The 18,543-nt window shown below is 40.1% G+C and overlaps 1 protein-coding gene across 3 annotated transcripts; it reads right to left on the bottom strand.

The window, feature by feature from the left end:
- Positions 1 to 2,681: 2,681 nt before the first annotated feature.
- Positions 2,682 to 15,980, bottom strand: htra4 (HtrA serine peptidase 4). Of its 3 annotated transcripts, XM_037099576.1 has the most exons (9): positions 15,471 to 15,980; positions 9,569 to 9,668; positions 9,285 to 9,489; positions 7,167 to 7,361; positions 7,003 to 7,035; positions 5,276 to 5,390; positions 5,101 to 5,158; positions 3,216 to 3,311; positions 2,682 to 2,893 (listed from the first exon to the last, which is right to left on the bottom strand). In XM_037099576.1, the coding sequence occupies exons 1-9, from the start codon at positions 15,877 to 15,879 to the stop codon at positions 2,719 to 2,721; spliced, it is 1,386 nt and encodes a 461-aa protein (XP_036955471.1). In that variant the 5' UTR covers positions 15,880 to 15,980; the 3' UTR covers positions 2,682 to 2,718. The 3 variants fall into 3 exon arrangements, 2 of the variants coding, with proteins under 2 accessions (XP_036955471.1, XP_036955472.1); XR_005075282.1 differs by lacking the exons at positions 2,682 to 2,893; positions 3,216 to 3,311 and adding an exon at positions 8,030 to 8,199 and having other exon boundaries at positions 15,471 to 15,941; XM_037099577.1 differs by lacking the exons at positions 2,682 to 2,893; positions 3,216 to 3,311; positions 5,101 to 5,158 and adding an exon at positions 8,030 to 8,199 and having other exon boundaries at positions 5,275 to 5,390; positions 15,471 to 15,941.
- Between the last annotated feature and the right edge of the window lie 2,563 nt (positions 15,981 to 18,543).

The following is an 18,543-nucleotide window of genomic DNA, read 5'->3' as shown; positions in this document are numbered from 1 at the left end:
TATCCATGCATCAGCGGCTCAGAGTCCAATCCACGGTGGGACTCCTGCAAATTGTACTTGCTCAATCGGATTGGGATCAGGGGAATTTAGAGGCCAGGTCAATGCCTCGACTACTCAAGAATGGCAATTCATGACCAATTTCCGGCTGAGGGGATATCGGGCAGTGCCGTTGCCAATAGTGTTTGAGTTTCAGTACCACATTAATGCCAGGATCCAAGGTTTTCCAGCTGAAGATTTAATGACAAGATGATCATTGTTTTTCACTTGCCACCTGTCAGTGGTTTTAATAGCCCTTTTTAGACAGAAAAGGCAGCACATTTGCTCCAAGGTAAGGGCAGCAATGTGCCAGCATGCCTTTCTTTTCCAAAAGCGCCATGGAGGTTGCCTGTGGCTGTGCTTGCAGAATAGACTGAGGAAGAAAGTCAGCAAAAGAGTCTAAAGATAACGTGAGTAGAACTAAAACAATACCTTCTACTTGAATATTATAGTCTGAGTTACCAGACTAGTTACCAGTTATCAGTTAGATTTATTTAGCAATGCTGGTTGTTTAACCACCAACAGGATAATGTGCATTTCCCAAAACACCTAGATTACATTTTCCATAAACTAGAGAGCAACAACACACACTGAGGGAGTGTGTGTCTGAACTCAGGTGAACTTCTCACAAAACTTCTAATTACAATCAATCAATCAATCCATCACAGAGGCACTTTTTCACCTGTTTGTATTTGTGTCAAGTTTTTATCATATTCATGTACTCATGTTGATATTAACCAATATCAAATGAGTAAATGTAGAACCAACTACAGTACATAGAGCACACAACATGATACACATACTGGATATCACCATACACACTGAGGATCAGTGTGTTCACACGGGCTAAATGATAAAATGCTGTTAGTTGAAATATTACATATACCAATATCACATATATTTTATGAGAAACAAGAGTATAGTGTATATACAGACTAAGAGATCTTATCTTTAGCTAAACTATAGTGTCATTGAGCTTCAGAGTTGAATGTTTGTATTGTGTGTTTCCCTGTAAAAATTAAATACAAAGCTGTCTGAAAATTAAATTCACAGTTGAACCTGTTTCAACTTTCTGCATCAGGATTCATACAACAGCCAATAAAAAATACTGACATCATGGCACATAACATTCAGTGTATTATTAAAGTCAAGTCATACTGACATTTTAAGTTACACACATTCCCATATTCATCGGCCATATCTAGAGAAAAAAATCAGTATACTGTAAGTTGTGTTTCGAAATTTTTATATATCAGTAAATATGCAAAGTAGCATGTAGCCTGTTGATACAGATGCAGTGACACACACCTTAGGCTGCCTCTCCGTCTCCACAGTGCATCTTCTGTGCAGTAACCTGCAGGCTATATATTAAGCATAAATATATAACTACCAGTACAATAAAGGTGATTGAAATTCCAAAATGAATATCCCGTTTAACATGTTATCCTGTTTTGTGTTTCCAGTTTACTCTGAGGTTTTTATGATTGTATTGGCAAACTTCAACACAGCAGCTGAAACATTTATATCAGAGGGATGGTAGGGAATGTTTAAGTTATCCTAAAGGCGTTTCTTTGCTATTTTTGAATAAAATTTCTTAACATCCAGCAATCGATAAATCAGATACTCTGACACATAAAAGATTTTGAATAAAAAATACCATCCTTGGTACCCAGACACAGGACTCTAATAAGCTCATCCAATCATTTAATTCAGCCAGAATGAAATGATTGGACAGGCCTCCCTGTGTACTCGCCTGCCCGCATGCACTCTACCCATGAAGTCTTCCACAAAGCTCAGTGAATATACTACCAAAAGTTAGGAAGCACAAGAATTGCAGAGAAAGAGAAGCTGCTATTTCGAATTGTAGTATCTCAATGATTTTGCAAGTCAATAATTTCTTATGTTATCAGTTGTATATGTAAAGGTGTAACTTTAAGTTGATTAAACTGAACCATTTCGATTGAATAGACAGAACAACAACTGGGTCTAAATGAAAATACTTATTAACTGAGTACATACTTACACAATGACTTAGATTAAATGATTATCAGATATGAATGTTTACTATATACAAGCTATAAAAATGATGATGAATTGAATTGAATGATGAAATGGGGAACGGTGGAGGAAGTAATCTGTTCATTATGGATTCTAGTAACAAATACTGACTATTATACTATTATCATTATTATTATCATTATTAGTATTATTATTATTAATATTAGTAGTAGTAGTAGTAGTAGTAGTAGTATTTTATTATTTTGACCTCAAGCCAGTCATGAGCAGTTTGAGAAGGACCCACAGCAACGTGACAGACGGAACCCCTTCACAGTGGACTCTGGGTGACACCGTATCTTCATGGATCTTTCTCCTGCAGTGGTTCAGAAACATCAGATCTCCGCAGTGTGAAAGTCCTGTTATTCCACTCTTTTTTGCTCTACTCTATTTCTTGATCTGACTTGGAATGCTTGAAGGTATAAACTTTGTAGAAACAAGTCAAATTAGGGCAAAAATCTGACAATGTTCTTGCCAGAGGCCCAATGTTATATTGTCTCTCGAGCCAACAAGAAGAATCAAGTTTCAATGCACCACAAATGGAACTCCTTAAATGGAATTCCTTAATAAAACCACAACAGCTAGTAAAATACTTGTACATTTTTCTTTAATTATTGCCAGTTAAAGTCAGTGATATTTGTCACTTTCTTCAGGAATGATAGTTAGCGATACATCCTTATCCTTTCGTTTCACCACCACTGACAGTGGGATACCACTCTGGACTGCTTCGCCAACTTCCTGCACGGTGTGGATGGACTGTCTGTTGATGGCGACGATGATGTCATGCTCAATCATGCCCGCACTGTGGAACAAAAACAACGGCATACATCACGCACATATAAATCCTTACTTAAACACATCTACCTCAGTTGGGTAAATATCACATCGTCAGACAAACAACAGTAGCCATGTTTCCATAAAATGACAAGCACATTTAAGTGGAGGAAACTACAGAGTAATAAATTAATTAAGGTGATGGGACTTCAATGGTCAACCAGTATAAGAAAAGCCAGTCATCCTCCACTATCAACAACAAACGTGGGGTTATGTTTTGCCAGTTGCTAAATAACAAGCTGGAATGGAATGGGATTTAACATGCCATAGCGTAGCAGATTGACTCTTACCTGGATGCAGCTGTTCCAGGTATTACCTCATAAACGTAAACCCCTGAATTCACATCTGGAAATTCAGCCATACGCTCCTTGAGATCTTGGATCAAACTGGAAAAGTGGCAACAGAGAATAAGTGAAACACAGAAACATACAACTCAGTCTGTTCTAACTGAACAAATCAAACTGGATCCACATTTTTTAAAAAGGAACATGCAGCCTTAAGAATGGCAGGTAAGAATGCTCATATTCTTCGGAAAATATCTAGAGAATTCCAGTTACCTGTTCACAACTCTGATGTAGGCACATAGGCACATTGCATGATGATGATCATCAGCAATGTATCACCGATAATATATTCCATACACATAATATGTGCTTATTGGCAAATGTTATTATGCTAAAATATGATGGTAAACATACTAATCGACATACCAGCAGACATCAGTATGTTAGTATTGCCCTTGCGAGGATGCTAGCATGTAGCCTGAAGCACTGCTTGGCCTTATTACAATCACTGGATGTATTAAGACAGCTGGATACGCCACCCTAATTTGTCCCAGAGGCCATTTGAAATACTACAGCAACAAAAAGTTTTCCCCATTGACAATCAATATAAAGAAAGATCAATAAAGGTGTTGATGGGACTCCTCAAACTGCAGATATCTGTATAACCTTCCAAGCACACAATAACAATGTTTGTGTGTCGTGCTGTCCTATGTCTATGAACAATGCAGGACTGAGGGGTAGGGATAGGTACCAGATTGCGGTATTAAATGGATTAAATTTAGAAAGACCAAAAATGAAGGAATTTGCCTATGATGGATTTTCACTATCCCCAATCCTGAACAGAGATCTGTGTTGAAGCCTGTTCTGTGCAGGGGGCGGGTTCTCACTGCCTGTCTGTCACTCACACACACACACACACACACACACACAGAAACACCCTGCTCCCAGTGGAAATGGCAGAGAGAACATTAAAAAGTGAGGTTATATGTCACAACAATCCATGCAGACAATACTTGTTGCCACAAGTGCAACAAGACATTTGCATGTCAGCGGGAACAAGAGCAATCTTTAAAAACATACCGAAAATACATCACACAGAAATGCACGGTTGTCAACAACTTGTTGTTCCTCTGCTCATGTAAGTTATGTTAGCAGCACACAGAGTTCATTTAATTATACAAACAGGGATTGACAGCCATTAGTGCCCATTAGTCAGCTGTATGTTTAGCTATATGGTCATGACTTCTGTCTGACATGGTGAAATGCATCAACAAAACCACAATTCATCTTCATAATATGAACTTTGTAGGGGTCTCTAAGATAAGTAACCCCAACCAACCTTAGGACAGAAATACATTAAGAGGATAATAGCGCAAACAATGGTGACAATAAACGCATTGCGCTCAACTATATGAAAATATAGGGCTACACTGACATTACAGCAAACAGATATTACAGTGATTCATCGTATTAACTAATACTCTATACGAGGAAAAAAAAATCTTAATGCCGAATTTTCCAAAAGAAAGCATCAATGAGTTAAAATGAGCCATAGCTGTTTCACAAAGTTGCTTAAGTTTCTCCTCAAGATGCAGCAACTCTTACAATTACTTGATTTGTAAGGGAGTCTAGGATATTGGTGACATTCATTACTTTGTTATGTGGTCCATATCCATTACTTTCACACACACACACACACACACGCGCACACACACACACACACACACACACACACACACGTGTGTATATGTGTGTGTGAATATATTCTGTGATAGTTATTCTTCAAAATAGTGCTACCACTGAAATGAATGGGTGGCATGTTGGATCTTGATATCCAGCTGGGCCAGAGATTTGTGGATGCAATGGATTAATTATTCTGACATTTACTTACAATGGTGTGAGCTGCAGCATCCGTACACCTATGTATTTCTTTTTTGTTGCTTTTATTCCTAAAGGCAGAAGAATAAACAAACGATGAAACATTTTTTTATATATGAATGCAATTATATAGTATTTCTTGGACATTGTGACCACATATGCAACACGACCATTAGAATCCCACCCACCGTTAGCTTTTCTGTTGTAGGAATCAGCCAGGAACTGCCGTATTCTGTCTGCAGGGATAGCAAAAGAGATTCCAGCTGCCACTTTCAGAGTATTTATGCCTATTACATCGCCATCCTGTTGAACACACAATGGAAAGAGAGCCAGGAGATGGTGGACTCATACGCTTCATTGATAACATTGATCGCTTTGCTACTTGCAGAAACAAAACAGCAGTGAGAGTATCAGTGCCTTTAGAAAGTATTTACCCCACTTTGATGTTTTCTCCTTTTCTTGTTTTAAAAATAGAATTATGGTCAATATGATTTGATAATAATCAAAATATAAAATGTAAAAGAAGTGACTGCATGAATGTTCACCCCCCTTCAAGTCAATATTTAGTAACTGCACTGTGTGGATAAGTCTTAGTCAGGCTTGCACATCTGGACACTGCATCTGGACACTGCAATTTCACTACATTCTTCTTTGCAAATATGCCCGAGCTCTGTCAGGTTGCATGGGGACTGGATGTGAGCAACCCATCCACAAATTCTCTATTGAATTGAGGTCTGGACTTTGACTCGGCCACTCCAGAACATTTACCTTGCTGTCTTTAAATCATTTCTGTGTAGCTTTCACTGTTTCCTTCAGGTTGTTGTCTTGCGGGAAGATGAATCTTCTCCCATGTTGTAGTTCTTCTTACACAGTGAATCTTGATTTTCCTCCAGCATTTTCATATATTTTGCTGCATTCACTTTACCCTGTACAGTTACAAGCCATCCAGGGTCTGCTTCTGAGAAACATCCCCATGCATGATGCTGCCACCACTATGCTTCACGATGGGTATGGTGTGTTTGTGGTGATGTGCAGTGTGTCAAACATAGCCTTTAGTCTGATGGCCAAAAAATGTTGGTCTCATCAGACCAAAGAATCCTCTTGTACTTTACCTTGGAGTCTCCCACGTACCTTTGGGTGGACTCTAGTCCAGATTTAATGAGCTGTCTTCCCCATAAAACTTTGACTGGTGAAGAACCCGGACAACAGTTGTTGTATCCAAGCTCTAACTCCTTCAGAGTAGTCATAGGTGTCTTGGTGGCCTCCCTCACTAGTCTCCTTCTTGCACTGTTACTTAGTTTATGAAGATGGTCTGCTTTAGGCAGATTTACAGTGTCATATTCCTTCCATTTCTTAATGATGGATTTCACTGAGCTCCAGGGAATGTTCAGTGACTTGATTTTTTATTTTTTTTTATGGTGTAATCAGGAATACAAATTAACCATTGACTGGTCCTTCAGACACAGGTGTCTTAATACTACAATCACTTGAGACACATTCACTATACACAGGTGATCTCCATTTCACTAATTGTGAGACCACTTAGCACCAACTGGCTGGACCACTGTTGAAGTAGGCCAGTCACTTACAGGGGATGAATATTTACTCAATCACATATTTTACATGATATATTTCTACTTGACTGACCAAGTTAACCAATTTTTTTATTTTTATTTTTTGGGTCGAAAAAGCCAAATTATATGGACCATGATTCCACTTATAAGAGCAAAACAAGGGGATGACATCAAAGGGGATTTTTATAGGCACTGCAACTCATAGTCTATTAAATGTTATTTTTTACCGACAACAAATACCACTAGTCTTGGTTGTTGTGTTCGTGACCTTAGTCCTCACATTCATTAATAAAACAAGATGGATTGCCTGCATAGCTGAAAAGCACTATAAATTCTCTTACCAAGTTGACAAGTGGTCCACCAGAGTTGCCGTACTGTGAATTAACAGAACAAAAACATTTCCTTACTCACTGTAAAGTAGAGCAAAAACTGTGAAGTTCAAATCAAATGCAGAACCAAGAAAGGCAGTGATTGTGTTTGTAATGGTAACTGGGCCCTCACTGACATTAATGATGGCGTCAGTTTGGATGTAGTCCATGTCGGAGTTTTCGAAGCCCAACTCCAGGCCATTGCGCTGGACTGTGCTGATAATCCCGGTGGTGACAGTGTTCTGCAGGGAGAAAGGACTTCCCACTGCCACCACAAACTCACCAGGGCGCAAGTCTGATGACTGGCCGAGACGAAGAACAGGCAGGGGAATCTGCAGCAAGGTACCAAGAGAAATGATGAACCACAGTGTGGGATAACAATCACTTTTATAAATGGAACTGAGACACATGGTGGGTGAAATAATGTCATGATGTTCACTAGCTGGCTTTGGCAGTGAAAGATTATTTTAGGTCAGCCGGCTAACTAGTCCGCCAAGACACACTTACTATGGGTTAATATGGATTGGGGATGTAACAACACTAAAAGTGCACATATGACATATAGATCATCATCATGCCTAAAAGTCCAGGATGTGATATTTATCATAATCGGCAGCATTTATTTTTTTGTAAACGACTTGTTTTTACTTTTTACTTACTTCTAGGAACTTCTGCTTTCTTTCTATACTAAATTAAACATAGTCAGCTACAACCCAAGCATGTGCAAACAGTAGACATGAATTCTCTTTAGCAATAAGTGGAAACAATCCCTCCCACATTCTTGTCGTACAGTGGGGCTTCCAGGGCACTTGGAGGTGTGGCAGTCAAGGACATAAACTCAGCCACAGGTCCCACCGGTCTCTCTCCCTCTTGCATCGAGCAGACCACCAGGGCCGTGAAAAGCTTTGTCAGCTTAACTGACAGGTTCTTATTTTATAACTGTATGTTCAGTGGTGGTCTTGAGTTAATGGGTTACATTGTGCTTTTCTTGTTTGCTTACAAAAAAAAAAAACAGCCAGCAGCGGCAGTGTCTCTGGTCTCATTAGGTGAAACAGACAGGCTGGGTGGCACAGTGGCAGGGCACCCCAGCGGTAGCTCGCCATGTGGATTAGGAACCCTGACAGGAGAAGCAGAAGACCAAGATGACCGGGACCTGATGAATTGCTGCAACTGATACATGTTACATGAATCAGAATGATTTAGTCTCACAAAGCAGGACCCAACCCCACAGTGCTGTGTCAGCGCTGCACCCATTCACATTCTACCATGGGGGAAAAAATGCTCTAGCATGTCTATATTTCTTTAAGGCAATCTCATACCCCTCTTCAATCAAAGTGAACAAAGTGCTGGTGCTTGTGCTGGTTCACCTTTTAAGAACCGGTTTTCTTTTCCATGGGCAGGAGAGCATTGTTAGAAACCACGATAAGACTGTGGAACTCCTGGCTTTGCATGCCTACTTTGGCTTTTAAACATGATTGTTCCTTGGACCACTGTTGCTTTGATCCGTGAAAATAGTTCTAATCTTTTGTTTATTCTCAGACCAGTCAGAACATGCAACCTAGTTCTGACTGTTAAAAATGGCAGTCATAAGCAGTTTTAGTTGGTCCTTGGTCTTAATACCCCCGCTCCCAGCTCCTGATGCCAGCGTCTAAAAAGGGCTGGTGTCACTTTGGAATCAGTTTTCCTGGCTGGAAGCCAGTTCTTTGACTGTCAACATGCAAATACCTGGTTCCAGGGTAGGCATTGGCTCTGAACCAGCACCTGCCTTGATTTAAAAGGGGCATAAGTCATTTTAGGTGTTGCAAACCTCTCTAGGGCAGTCAAACACAATACTGGTTTACTCTTGATGTTGAGGTATTCTTGCATTCAGATCAGTACTATAAATGTTAATCATAAACTTCCTGCTGAGTCTGACTAAAGTGGTCATAAGTACAGCCTACCATCTACCATGCAAGCAACTGTCTGTGTAAGAGCATGTCTGAGGATTGACATGTTTTATTCAGAACTTTGCTTACAAATACACAAAAAATAGCTCAGCCTTTAATTGAAAAGGCAATACCAGACAAGTCAGACAACAAATTGAAGGAAAAGAGTCTAATTTTGTTGGGCGAAAGCATTTGCTGACTTTCTCTGTGGAATATCCACCCCCTTTATGTTTAATGTCAGCCTCTGATGACAGTGAGATGAGAGTTTAACACAATGCAGACTTTAATCTAAGGCCCCTGTGGAGCTGAGGGGCAAACGTGTGCACTCACATCTGGTTCGATTTTGATGAGCGCCACATCCATTTTCTGATCCACGTCCATGACTGTAGCATCGTACTGCGAACCACTTTTCAGCTCCACTTTTATCCGCTGTTTGTTGGTGAGCACGTGAGCGTTGGTGATGATCCAGCCATCCTCTGACACTATAAACCCAGAGCCACTCGACACAGAGAGCTCCTCATTGGAAAATAGCAGCCTGGCAGGGATAAGGGCAAATGGGCAAATGCTATTTTGTTCTATTGAAGGTGTTATTTTCTTGCTTCAGTTAGTTTTACCTTTGGAAAAGTTCCAAATGAACGACAGCTGGGACAATTTTATCCACCACGTCTGCAATGAAGTTGTACTTGAAGCGCAAACTTCCTGGATGCTGTGTTCCTTTGGTATACAGGATAGAAAAAGATAATAATTAGACAGGGTAGGCCATTCAATTTCTCTAAAATGTGATAGATTACATCCGTAAAACTTTATTCAAAGTGTTTTTGACATAAAAGCAGTATAGCTCTATGGATGGTAATGTTGATGGATTTTGATCCTTTTGTCCAAAATTGTTGTAGTTGCCAAAATAAAATTTTGCATTTTAGAATGCTGCAAACCATGGACATGTTCAAATTTGTACATTTCAACAATTCCTGTCATATCACATTCACACAGGTTGTATAAGAGCTTACTTCCACGTGTTGTAGTGGAGGGAATGATGGTGGCTTTTCAGTTCAGCAGTAAGGCTGCCAAACCCAAGACAATGTTTCTCCATTTGGAGGCGTGAATCCACATCAAGACAATTTCCAGCCAGAAGCTGGTAACCCAATATTCTGTCTGGGCCCTACTTTAGTGAATTTATATGTCATGGCGCAAATGTATTTAGGGTGTCTCCGAGTAAATTTAGCTGGTTAAACGGAAGATAATCTGGTCGCAAATTAAGGCGGATGATGTATTTAGACTCTTCATTAGTCATGGCTGGGTTTTTGGCGTAACACAAATTAAACTGATCAGGGTTCCATCTCCCATTCCATCTACGACTCAGGTGCACCAGGACCATGGTCCAATATCTAAAATTCTATGTATATTCAGGTGTATAAATCTGTGTACACACAAAACAGGAATGCATATAAAACATATGCAGTCTTTTTTTTCAGATGTATAAAAGCCCACAGAGGTCTGTTCCTACGTGTCTTTTCCTCATCATCTCATGTGCACAAACCCTCTGACCATCCCCACAATTGAATATAATTGGCTCTAAAAACGACTGCCTATATTTAGTGTCGAGGAGACATGTTGGAAGCAAGGAAGTAGTTGAAGAACAGGAAGCGTAATTATCATTGTATCATGTGGCACCGCCATTACACACAGCTACAGCCCTTAGTGCCAGTTACACCTGAAGATATTCTTACTCCCCATCAATACAGGAAATTAATCCTGTGTAGGGTTATGAAGGGGCTGGAGACGATCCTAGCCGACACTGAGTGATCGGCAGGCGACACCCTGAACAACTGGCCAGCTCACATACATGTCTTTGAATTGTGGGAGTAAGAAGGAGATCCCAGAGGAAACCCATGCAACACAGGGATAACATGCAAACTCTCCACAGGCCCTGCTAGGACATCAATGCTGTGACGCAACAGCCCTAACCACTGCACGGCCATGCCGCCCACATAAAAATAATATGTGAAAGTTGTTACTGCCGTTTTTACTGTCTTTCTGAAAATATGTTTGTGATAATGGGTTATGATCATTAAAATAATAAAAAAAATAAAAGATTGTTGTCATTATAATTATCATAATGAATCATGACAAACATATTTACAGAGGAGAACCACCAGGTGACCACTTGCACATGACTGTGAATATTTTATAAACTACAGATATAATCCAGCTCTAAATAAAATTCACACTTTTCTTATCCTTTTTTTGTCTACTCAGAAGTCAGTTGGAACTAATCAGACTGAAAAGACTGTGTGCATGGTGTTGAAGATGGGTACCAGTCTGCATTAGTCCCTCTGTGGATTATTATTACATTTTATTACATTATTACATTTGGAAACCAGCATGGAAAGTGGCATAAGCCCATTTTTTGTCTGTATGTATTGAGAAAATGTGTTTATAGTCTGTGTGCTCCCTGATCTCTTTGTCAGTTCGTCCCCCTCGCCCCCTTGAGTTTTGCATTTGTGTACCCTATGTTTAGGATGAAACTGGTCTTGAAGTCCTGGTTGCGGGAGGCTCCAGGCACAGCAGTACTCTAGTTCAAAGTAGCTGTGCTTGAAGAGTCTTTAGTAGACAAACTGTATTCCAATGGCTTCCATACAGGACTTAGTTCCAGTGTTTGCTCATCTTCCCATCTTCACCACTGCCCAATATCTGCGAATGATTCTCCGCTGGCGTTCCGGCCGACATCTGCCAGTGGCTCTGCATTGGCATACCGGACGAATCAAGCTCATGCTCGTCCTCGTGTCTGTCCTTCTTGTTACTTGCTTTGTTTGGGTGTTTGGACTGGAGACAGTTCACGCTGTTTTGATTTAACCTGCCTTTAAGTCCATTGCCTACAAAATCTTACACTCAAAGAGCAGCTAGTTTGGCCTTAGTGTTCTATTAGATATTAGATTAATAGGGATTATTAATTATTTATTATTATTTGTCATGTACCCTTTCTTTTTTCTTTTTTTTTTATTTGAACATATTAATGAGGTTAGACTTGGCAAGATATTACAGAAACTACAGAGAGGCAAGATAAATTAATTCCCCATCCAGCTGTTATTTTATGATCAAATTCCAGGCTGCATTTTCAGAGCAAATGACTCGCACCATGTCTTACTTTGTAGGCAAGTACGGGCATATCATTGCTCTACTGGAAGCGTTTATGTTGTTTGATTTCACTGGAATCATGGACTAACCGCAAGCACAAACAACGCTCTGCATGAAAACAAAGATCAGATAACAGAACAGTGAGTGAGAGTCAAAGTGTCTGCCTTGCCACAACTATGCTTCACAGTTAAAGTCTTGTAACAGGTGGGGTTTCATTTAAAACACAGAAAACAAAGAAAGTGCAATCTCTTCCCTGATGACAACTCCAACATTCTTCTCTTCACTTAAAGCACACAGTCACTGTCCTGAGGCCACCACACTCTCACCAATGCCGTGTTTACACAGATGCACACATTAACTTGTCTCTGCAGAAAGAGTCTTAAATGCAAATGACAGTAAGTCTATTGCCAAGAGCAAGTGCGGGAGAACACCAGCTATTTTTCCTGGCAGTGAGCTCTACTAACAAATCATCAGTGTGTTCGCTGTTGGCAGGAGTGCCCGCGACTCTATCCTCCCAATAACGCTGTCAAACAAATACAACATACACTTGAAAGGTCATCTTATCTGCTGTTATAGCTACCAGAAGTTAAAATCTGCTGATGGGATGCAATGCAGAACATACACACGTTTGAACATTTCAACACATCACATCTCAGATGTGTTTTATTTTAAAGAAAGGTTATATGTTTTAAACCTATAACGGTCTTCTTGACTAGAGAGCAGATTTTTAGTTATGAATTGTTGTTGGAAAATGAGTTCTATAACAGTGATCATAAAAAAGTTGGGACACTATGTAAAACAGAGTGCAATCATTTGCAAACAAACCGCGTTGAGAACAACAGTTATGTGTTTTTAAGTGTTCCTGAGCCCATAGCTTATCCTTCACACAATCAGGTGTTTGACAAATAGGTGAACCTCGACACTTCCTTGCTTTTGTGCTTGTTGAGGAAGCCCCGTCTATACCCAAGTACAATACTGTCACCTGTTGTTTCACCACTGAAGCTGTTTACCTGAGTAATGTTCCAAACAGATGTTTCACTCTACAACTTTCCGCGTCTTTTGTTGCCCCTGTCCCAACATGTTTGAAAAGCGCTGCTGGCATATTAATGATAATATTTACTGAACGTTAAACATATTGCCATAGCACCACTTTCAAACGAGTATTTGTCAAATAGAATTAGCAGATTATCACATTCTGTTTTGTCTTTACACAGCGAATCAGTGTTTTTGGTATCAGGGTTCTATTTAAAGGTACCCTCTGGCAGGCATCTAGGAGAGCTATGGAGCAATGTTTTTATTATTGCGGCCCTATGTGGGTGCCATTTTTCACATTAATGCTGCCAGTTTATTCAACTGGTTGATAGTGGAAAAGTGTTAGCAGTCAAGAATCAAAGAGCAGACCTAGTATCAGACCAAGTAGTAGAGTGTACGCTTGCAAACAAAGATTAAGCTGTGCATGATTTAAAATGTTTTAAAGCTATTTTCAGACATTATTAAGGAAGGAAATGGATTCAACACATTTGTTCGACCTCAATGATAAATATGTGTTTTCATAAGTCATATTTATGATGAACATAACTTTAGTTAAGTTTACAAGAAAACTGCACAAGGCACGTTTAATTAGACAGGTTAAGTCCACTTAAAGTATGTAAGGCTGAAGAGAAAATCTAGCTGTTGTTGATTAGTCACCATAAAGTTCAGACTTTGGTCTCACCAGCTAATGGACAGACTGAAGTGACATTTATGGTGCCCAGAGGATGAATCTACTGACTGTGGTGATCCTCTCATGGCCTTTCTTCTAGCACGCTTTTAACTGTCCAATACTTCAGTATATGACCAAATACCTACAAAACGAATGATGGCCTGAGTTGTACCTTATCTTTTGTGCTAATTGGCAAATGCTAACATACTGACGGGCCAAATTAAGAGGTGGACCTGGTAGACATTATACATTCATTTATCATTAGCACTGTCATTAAGACAACATTAGTATTCTAATGTTTGCATTCAATTAAAATAACGACTCTGGCTAAATACAGAGATAACTCGTGGAGTCTCTAGTGTGACTCTAGACTCTGAGTCTTGGCTACCAAGGTTTGAGGATATTAAATATGATGCTATTATTACAATTTGTATGATTTCTGAGCATTTTCAAGAAGCACAGATAGTAATCAAATAAATCCAGCGTGACACAAATTGCAGCTCAGTAAAGGCTAGTTTCCACATGCCATTTTTTTCTGAGCATTTTTTTTTTCAATTGGTCACAATGAGAAGCAAGCATGGGTAGCAGCAGGCGGCCACCCAGAGAAAACGCGCAATGCCCAGTGTCATTTTGGCACTCCTCCCGTTTTGTGAGGTTGCTCTGGGTGCTTCCAGTTGAAAATGTCTCAATTCAAGAATGCCGCTTTTTCTTTTTCCTGTCCTAGGCGATAATATTCACCATATTTTTGTCTTCTATGGATCATGTCACACATCCTCTGCTCTGATGTCCCGATGTCAAATAAAAAGAAATAGTAAACTGTAAAGGCTCAGTGATGATCATACAGTTGTAGTTGTTAAGATATTGCTATCATAGAGAAAATAAGCATATGGAGTGTTTTTTTTTTCTCCAAACGCTCGTGAGCCAGTGCTTTTCTGCCTGAAAAAAAAATGAATCAGTTTTCAGATTCATTCACATTGGTTTTTTTTTTCATCATAATCAAAATGTAATCTGGTACAATGTTATTATTATTATTGTTATTATTATCATTATTATACATACATATAATATAATGTATTTATTATTATTATCTTATTATTTGTAGTAGCCAAATAGAAACAGAATTAACATAAGTTAAATAATGACAGTAGTTATAGCATTAAAATTTTAAGGCCTATGGTCCATTGAACAGCAATGACAATAATTTGTTGACACAAAAGAAATGGCAATTGCATATCACTCACAGCTATACAGGATACATAGCTAAGCAGTTAGCTTTCTATAAGTACTTATAAGTACACACACACACACACACACACACACACACACACACACACACACACACACACACACACAAATCTATATACACACTTTATCACACTTGTTCTTATATCCTTAACTTTTTAAAAAATGTAAAAACATGTTTTTGGTACATTTTTATTAGTATTGTTATTGTTATCATTATAAATACATATAGTGTAATTATTATTATTATTATCTTATTATTTGTAGTAGCCGAGTAGAAACAGAAGTAACAGAAATAAAATAATGACAGTAATAATAGCATTAAAATTTGAAGGCCTATGGGCCAGGGCCAGATCAACAATCATTATCATTAATTGTAATGTCAGCTTAAATTATGATATTCTATTATGCAAAAAAAAAAAGGCCACACCACTCACCTGAATCACACCAGCCCCTCTGGATGAAGATGACCGGGGGGATCTCACCCAGCTCGGCTCTCCTGTTCTCGGCTCTCAGGCGGCAGATGCTGGGGTAAGTCCTGCCGTCGCTGCCGCACACCGGGCCAGAGGAGGCGCAGACACAGGTGTTGTGGAGCCCACCGTGCGCCTTCCGCACAGAGTCGCACCGCAGCCCATCACCGCAGGGGACCCGGCCACAGGCCTCACCCTCCCCGGCCGCGCACACGACGCAGCAGCCGCATCTGTCCTTCAGCTGCTCGTAGTAGCAGGCCTGCGCTGGGACGGGGCACTGAGAGGCATCGCAGACCTGAGGGCAACCTTGTTTTTTGCGCAGCACACCTGCATGAACTGCGGAGGTGAGGAGAGTGAAGTAAACTACAAATTTCATTACGACATAAAAAACGATTCACAGTAAATAGTCTTCCTCTTCTTGTCGACTCTGCAGGTGGAACTACGACGTCCGGATGCTTGTATCCTCACTGGTGGAGCTCATTGTGGTACACAACACCACATAGTACATACACATAGTAACGCTCTTTTATAGCCCACGGGAATGGCTAAGTGCCAGTGGTTACCTTCTTGTAGCAGCATGCTGATCCTGGTTTTTGCTCCATGATCATGTATGCCGTGTCATTATGAAACCTCTACGGAATGTGGCTGAAACAGGTTTTAATGCAGGTATGTTTTAAGTGTAGACTCCAGGCGAGGGATCTTAAACTGCCCTCTCCTGGACGAACTTACCACTGGGAAACTTCTGATGTCACAACTCAGCTGAGCACAATTTTACTTTATTTCTTGACACCTGGCGGCACTTCTACTCATAATTTCTTCATATTTAACAGAGAAATGCAAACAGAGGTATACATCTGTATGCACATTAGTATTTTATCAGTACAAATCTTTTGTCCGTTTAAATAACTTATTGTACTGGGCATCAGGGACATTAGAGTATTCTTGAATAAAGTGTATTTTAATTCCACTTCATTGTAAGTGTGTTAATTCCATGTTGTGGGGCCCATAGAGCATGCACAATAGAGACTTCTGCTGAGCTGGCTAACTTCCAGTTCAGCATGCAGCTAACTCAAATGGGCATAAAATGATGTAATTGTGGCAATTCTGGACTTTCCAAACTTTATTCGACTCGAAAGGCTCAAATTAAGAGTGAACGGAGGCAGAAGGTGGCTAATGCAGTATGGGACAACAACCATCAACCATGATGGTCCCCTCACAACTTATGATGTTCAGTGAAACTGTTTTGATGATGCTTCTGTTGACAATGTAGTTGGTGATGCTGTTGAACATTATACAGAGAGGTGTTCCTACTCTTTTGTCCAACAGTTTTAAATGATAGGCTAAATAACGTGAACACCTCCTTTTTGGGTCAATATTTGTCGGTATCATCTAGTAATTTATTTCATGTCTTTCATCTAATTTCAACAAATCCAGTTTTGTCAAGCTGCATGATGTGACCTAAATTAAGTGGTGTGTGTGTGTGTGTGTGTGTGTGTGTGTGTGTGTGTGTATATATATATATATATATATATATATATATATATATATATATATATATATATATATATATATACACTATATTACCAAAAGTATTCGCTCACCCATTAAAATGATCAGAATCAGGTGTTCTAATCACTTGGCCTGGCCCCAGGTGTATAAATTCAAGCACTCAGGCATGCAGACTGTGAAACAAGACATTTGTGAAAGAATGGGCCGCTCTCAGGAGCTCAGTGAATTCCAGCGTGGAACTGTCATAGGATGCCACTTGTGCAACAAATCCAGTCGTGAAATTTCCTCGCTCCTAAATATTCCACAGTCAACTGTCAGCTCTATTATAACAAAATGGAAGCGTTTGGGAACAACAGCAACTCAGCCACGAAGTGGTAGGCCACGTAAAGTGACGGAGAGGGGTCAGCGGATGCTGAAGCGCATAGTGCAAAGAGGTCGCCGACTTTCTGCACAGTCAATTGCTAGAGAGCTACAAACTTCATGTGACCTTCAGATTAGCCCAAGTACAGTACGCAGAGAGCTTCATGGAATGGGTTTTCATGGCCGAGCAGCTGCAGCCAAGCCACACATCACCAAGTGCAATGCAAGGCGTCGGATGCAATGGTGTAAAGCACGCCGTCACTGGCCTCTAGAGCAGTGGAGACGCGTTCTCTGGAGTGATGAATCACGCTTTTCCATCTGGCAATCTGATGGACGAGTCTGGGTTTGGAGGTTGCCAGGAGAACGGTACATTTCAGATTGCATTGTGCCAACTGTGAAATTTGGTGGAGGAGGAATTATGGTATGGGGTTGTTTTTCAGGAGCTGGGCTTGGCCCCTTAGTTCCAGTGAAAGGAACATTGAATGCTTCAGGATACCAAAACATTTTGGACAATTCCATGCTCCCAACCTTGTGGGAACAGTTTGGAGCGGGCCCCTTCCTCTTCCAACATGACTGTGCACCAGTGCACAAAGCAAGGTCCATAAAGACGTGGATGACAGAGTCTGGTGTGGATGAACTTGACTGGCCTGCACAGAGTCCTGACCTGAACCCGATAGAACACCTTTGGGATGAATTAGAGCGGAGACTGAGAGCCAGGCCTTCTCGACCAACATCAGTGTGTGACCTCACCAATGCGCTTTTGGAAGAATGGTCAAAAATTCCTATAAGCTCTCCTCAACCTTGTGGACAGTCTTCCCAGAAGAGTTGAAGCTGTAATAGCTGCAAAAGGTGGACCGACATCATATTGAATTCTATGAGTTAGGAATGGGATGGCACTTCAGTTCATAGAATGAGTAAAGGCAGGTGAGCGAATACTTTTGGTAATATAGTGTATATATATATATATACCCTTTATTGGAATTGGATAGTGCATATATAGACAAGATGACAAACATCACAGTAAATGGAACAACTATACAAAGCAATGTTGATCCACTTGATCCATCTACATGCTGTAAAATTAGAGTCAGAATGTGTACTAGTGTCCGCTTGTAAAGATGGACTAGTGAGTAGATGAATCTCTGTTATCGGTGTGGGGATGCTTGATGTC

The sequence above is a fragment of the Acanthopagrus latus genome, chromosome 5 (genome assembly GCF_904848185.1).
Source record: "Acanthopagrus latus isolate v.2019 chromosome 5, fAcaLat1.1, whole genome shotgun sequence".
Classification (NCBI taxonomy): domain Eukaryota; kingdom Metazoa; phylum Chordata; class Actinopteri; order Spariformes; family Sparidae; genus Acanthopagrus; species Acanthopagrus latus.
Note: the sequence above shows the minus strand (reverse complement) of the source record. Positions and strands in the feature narration are given on the sequence as shown.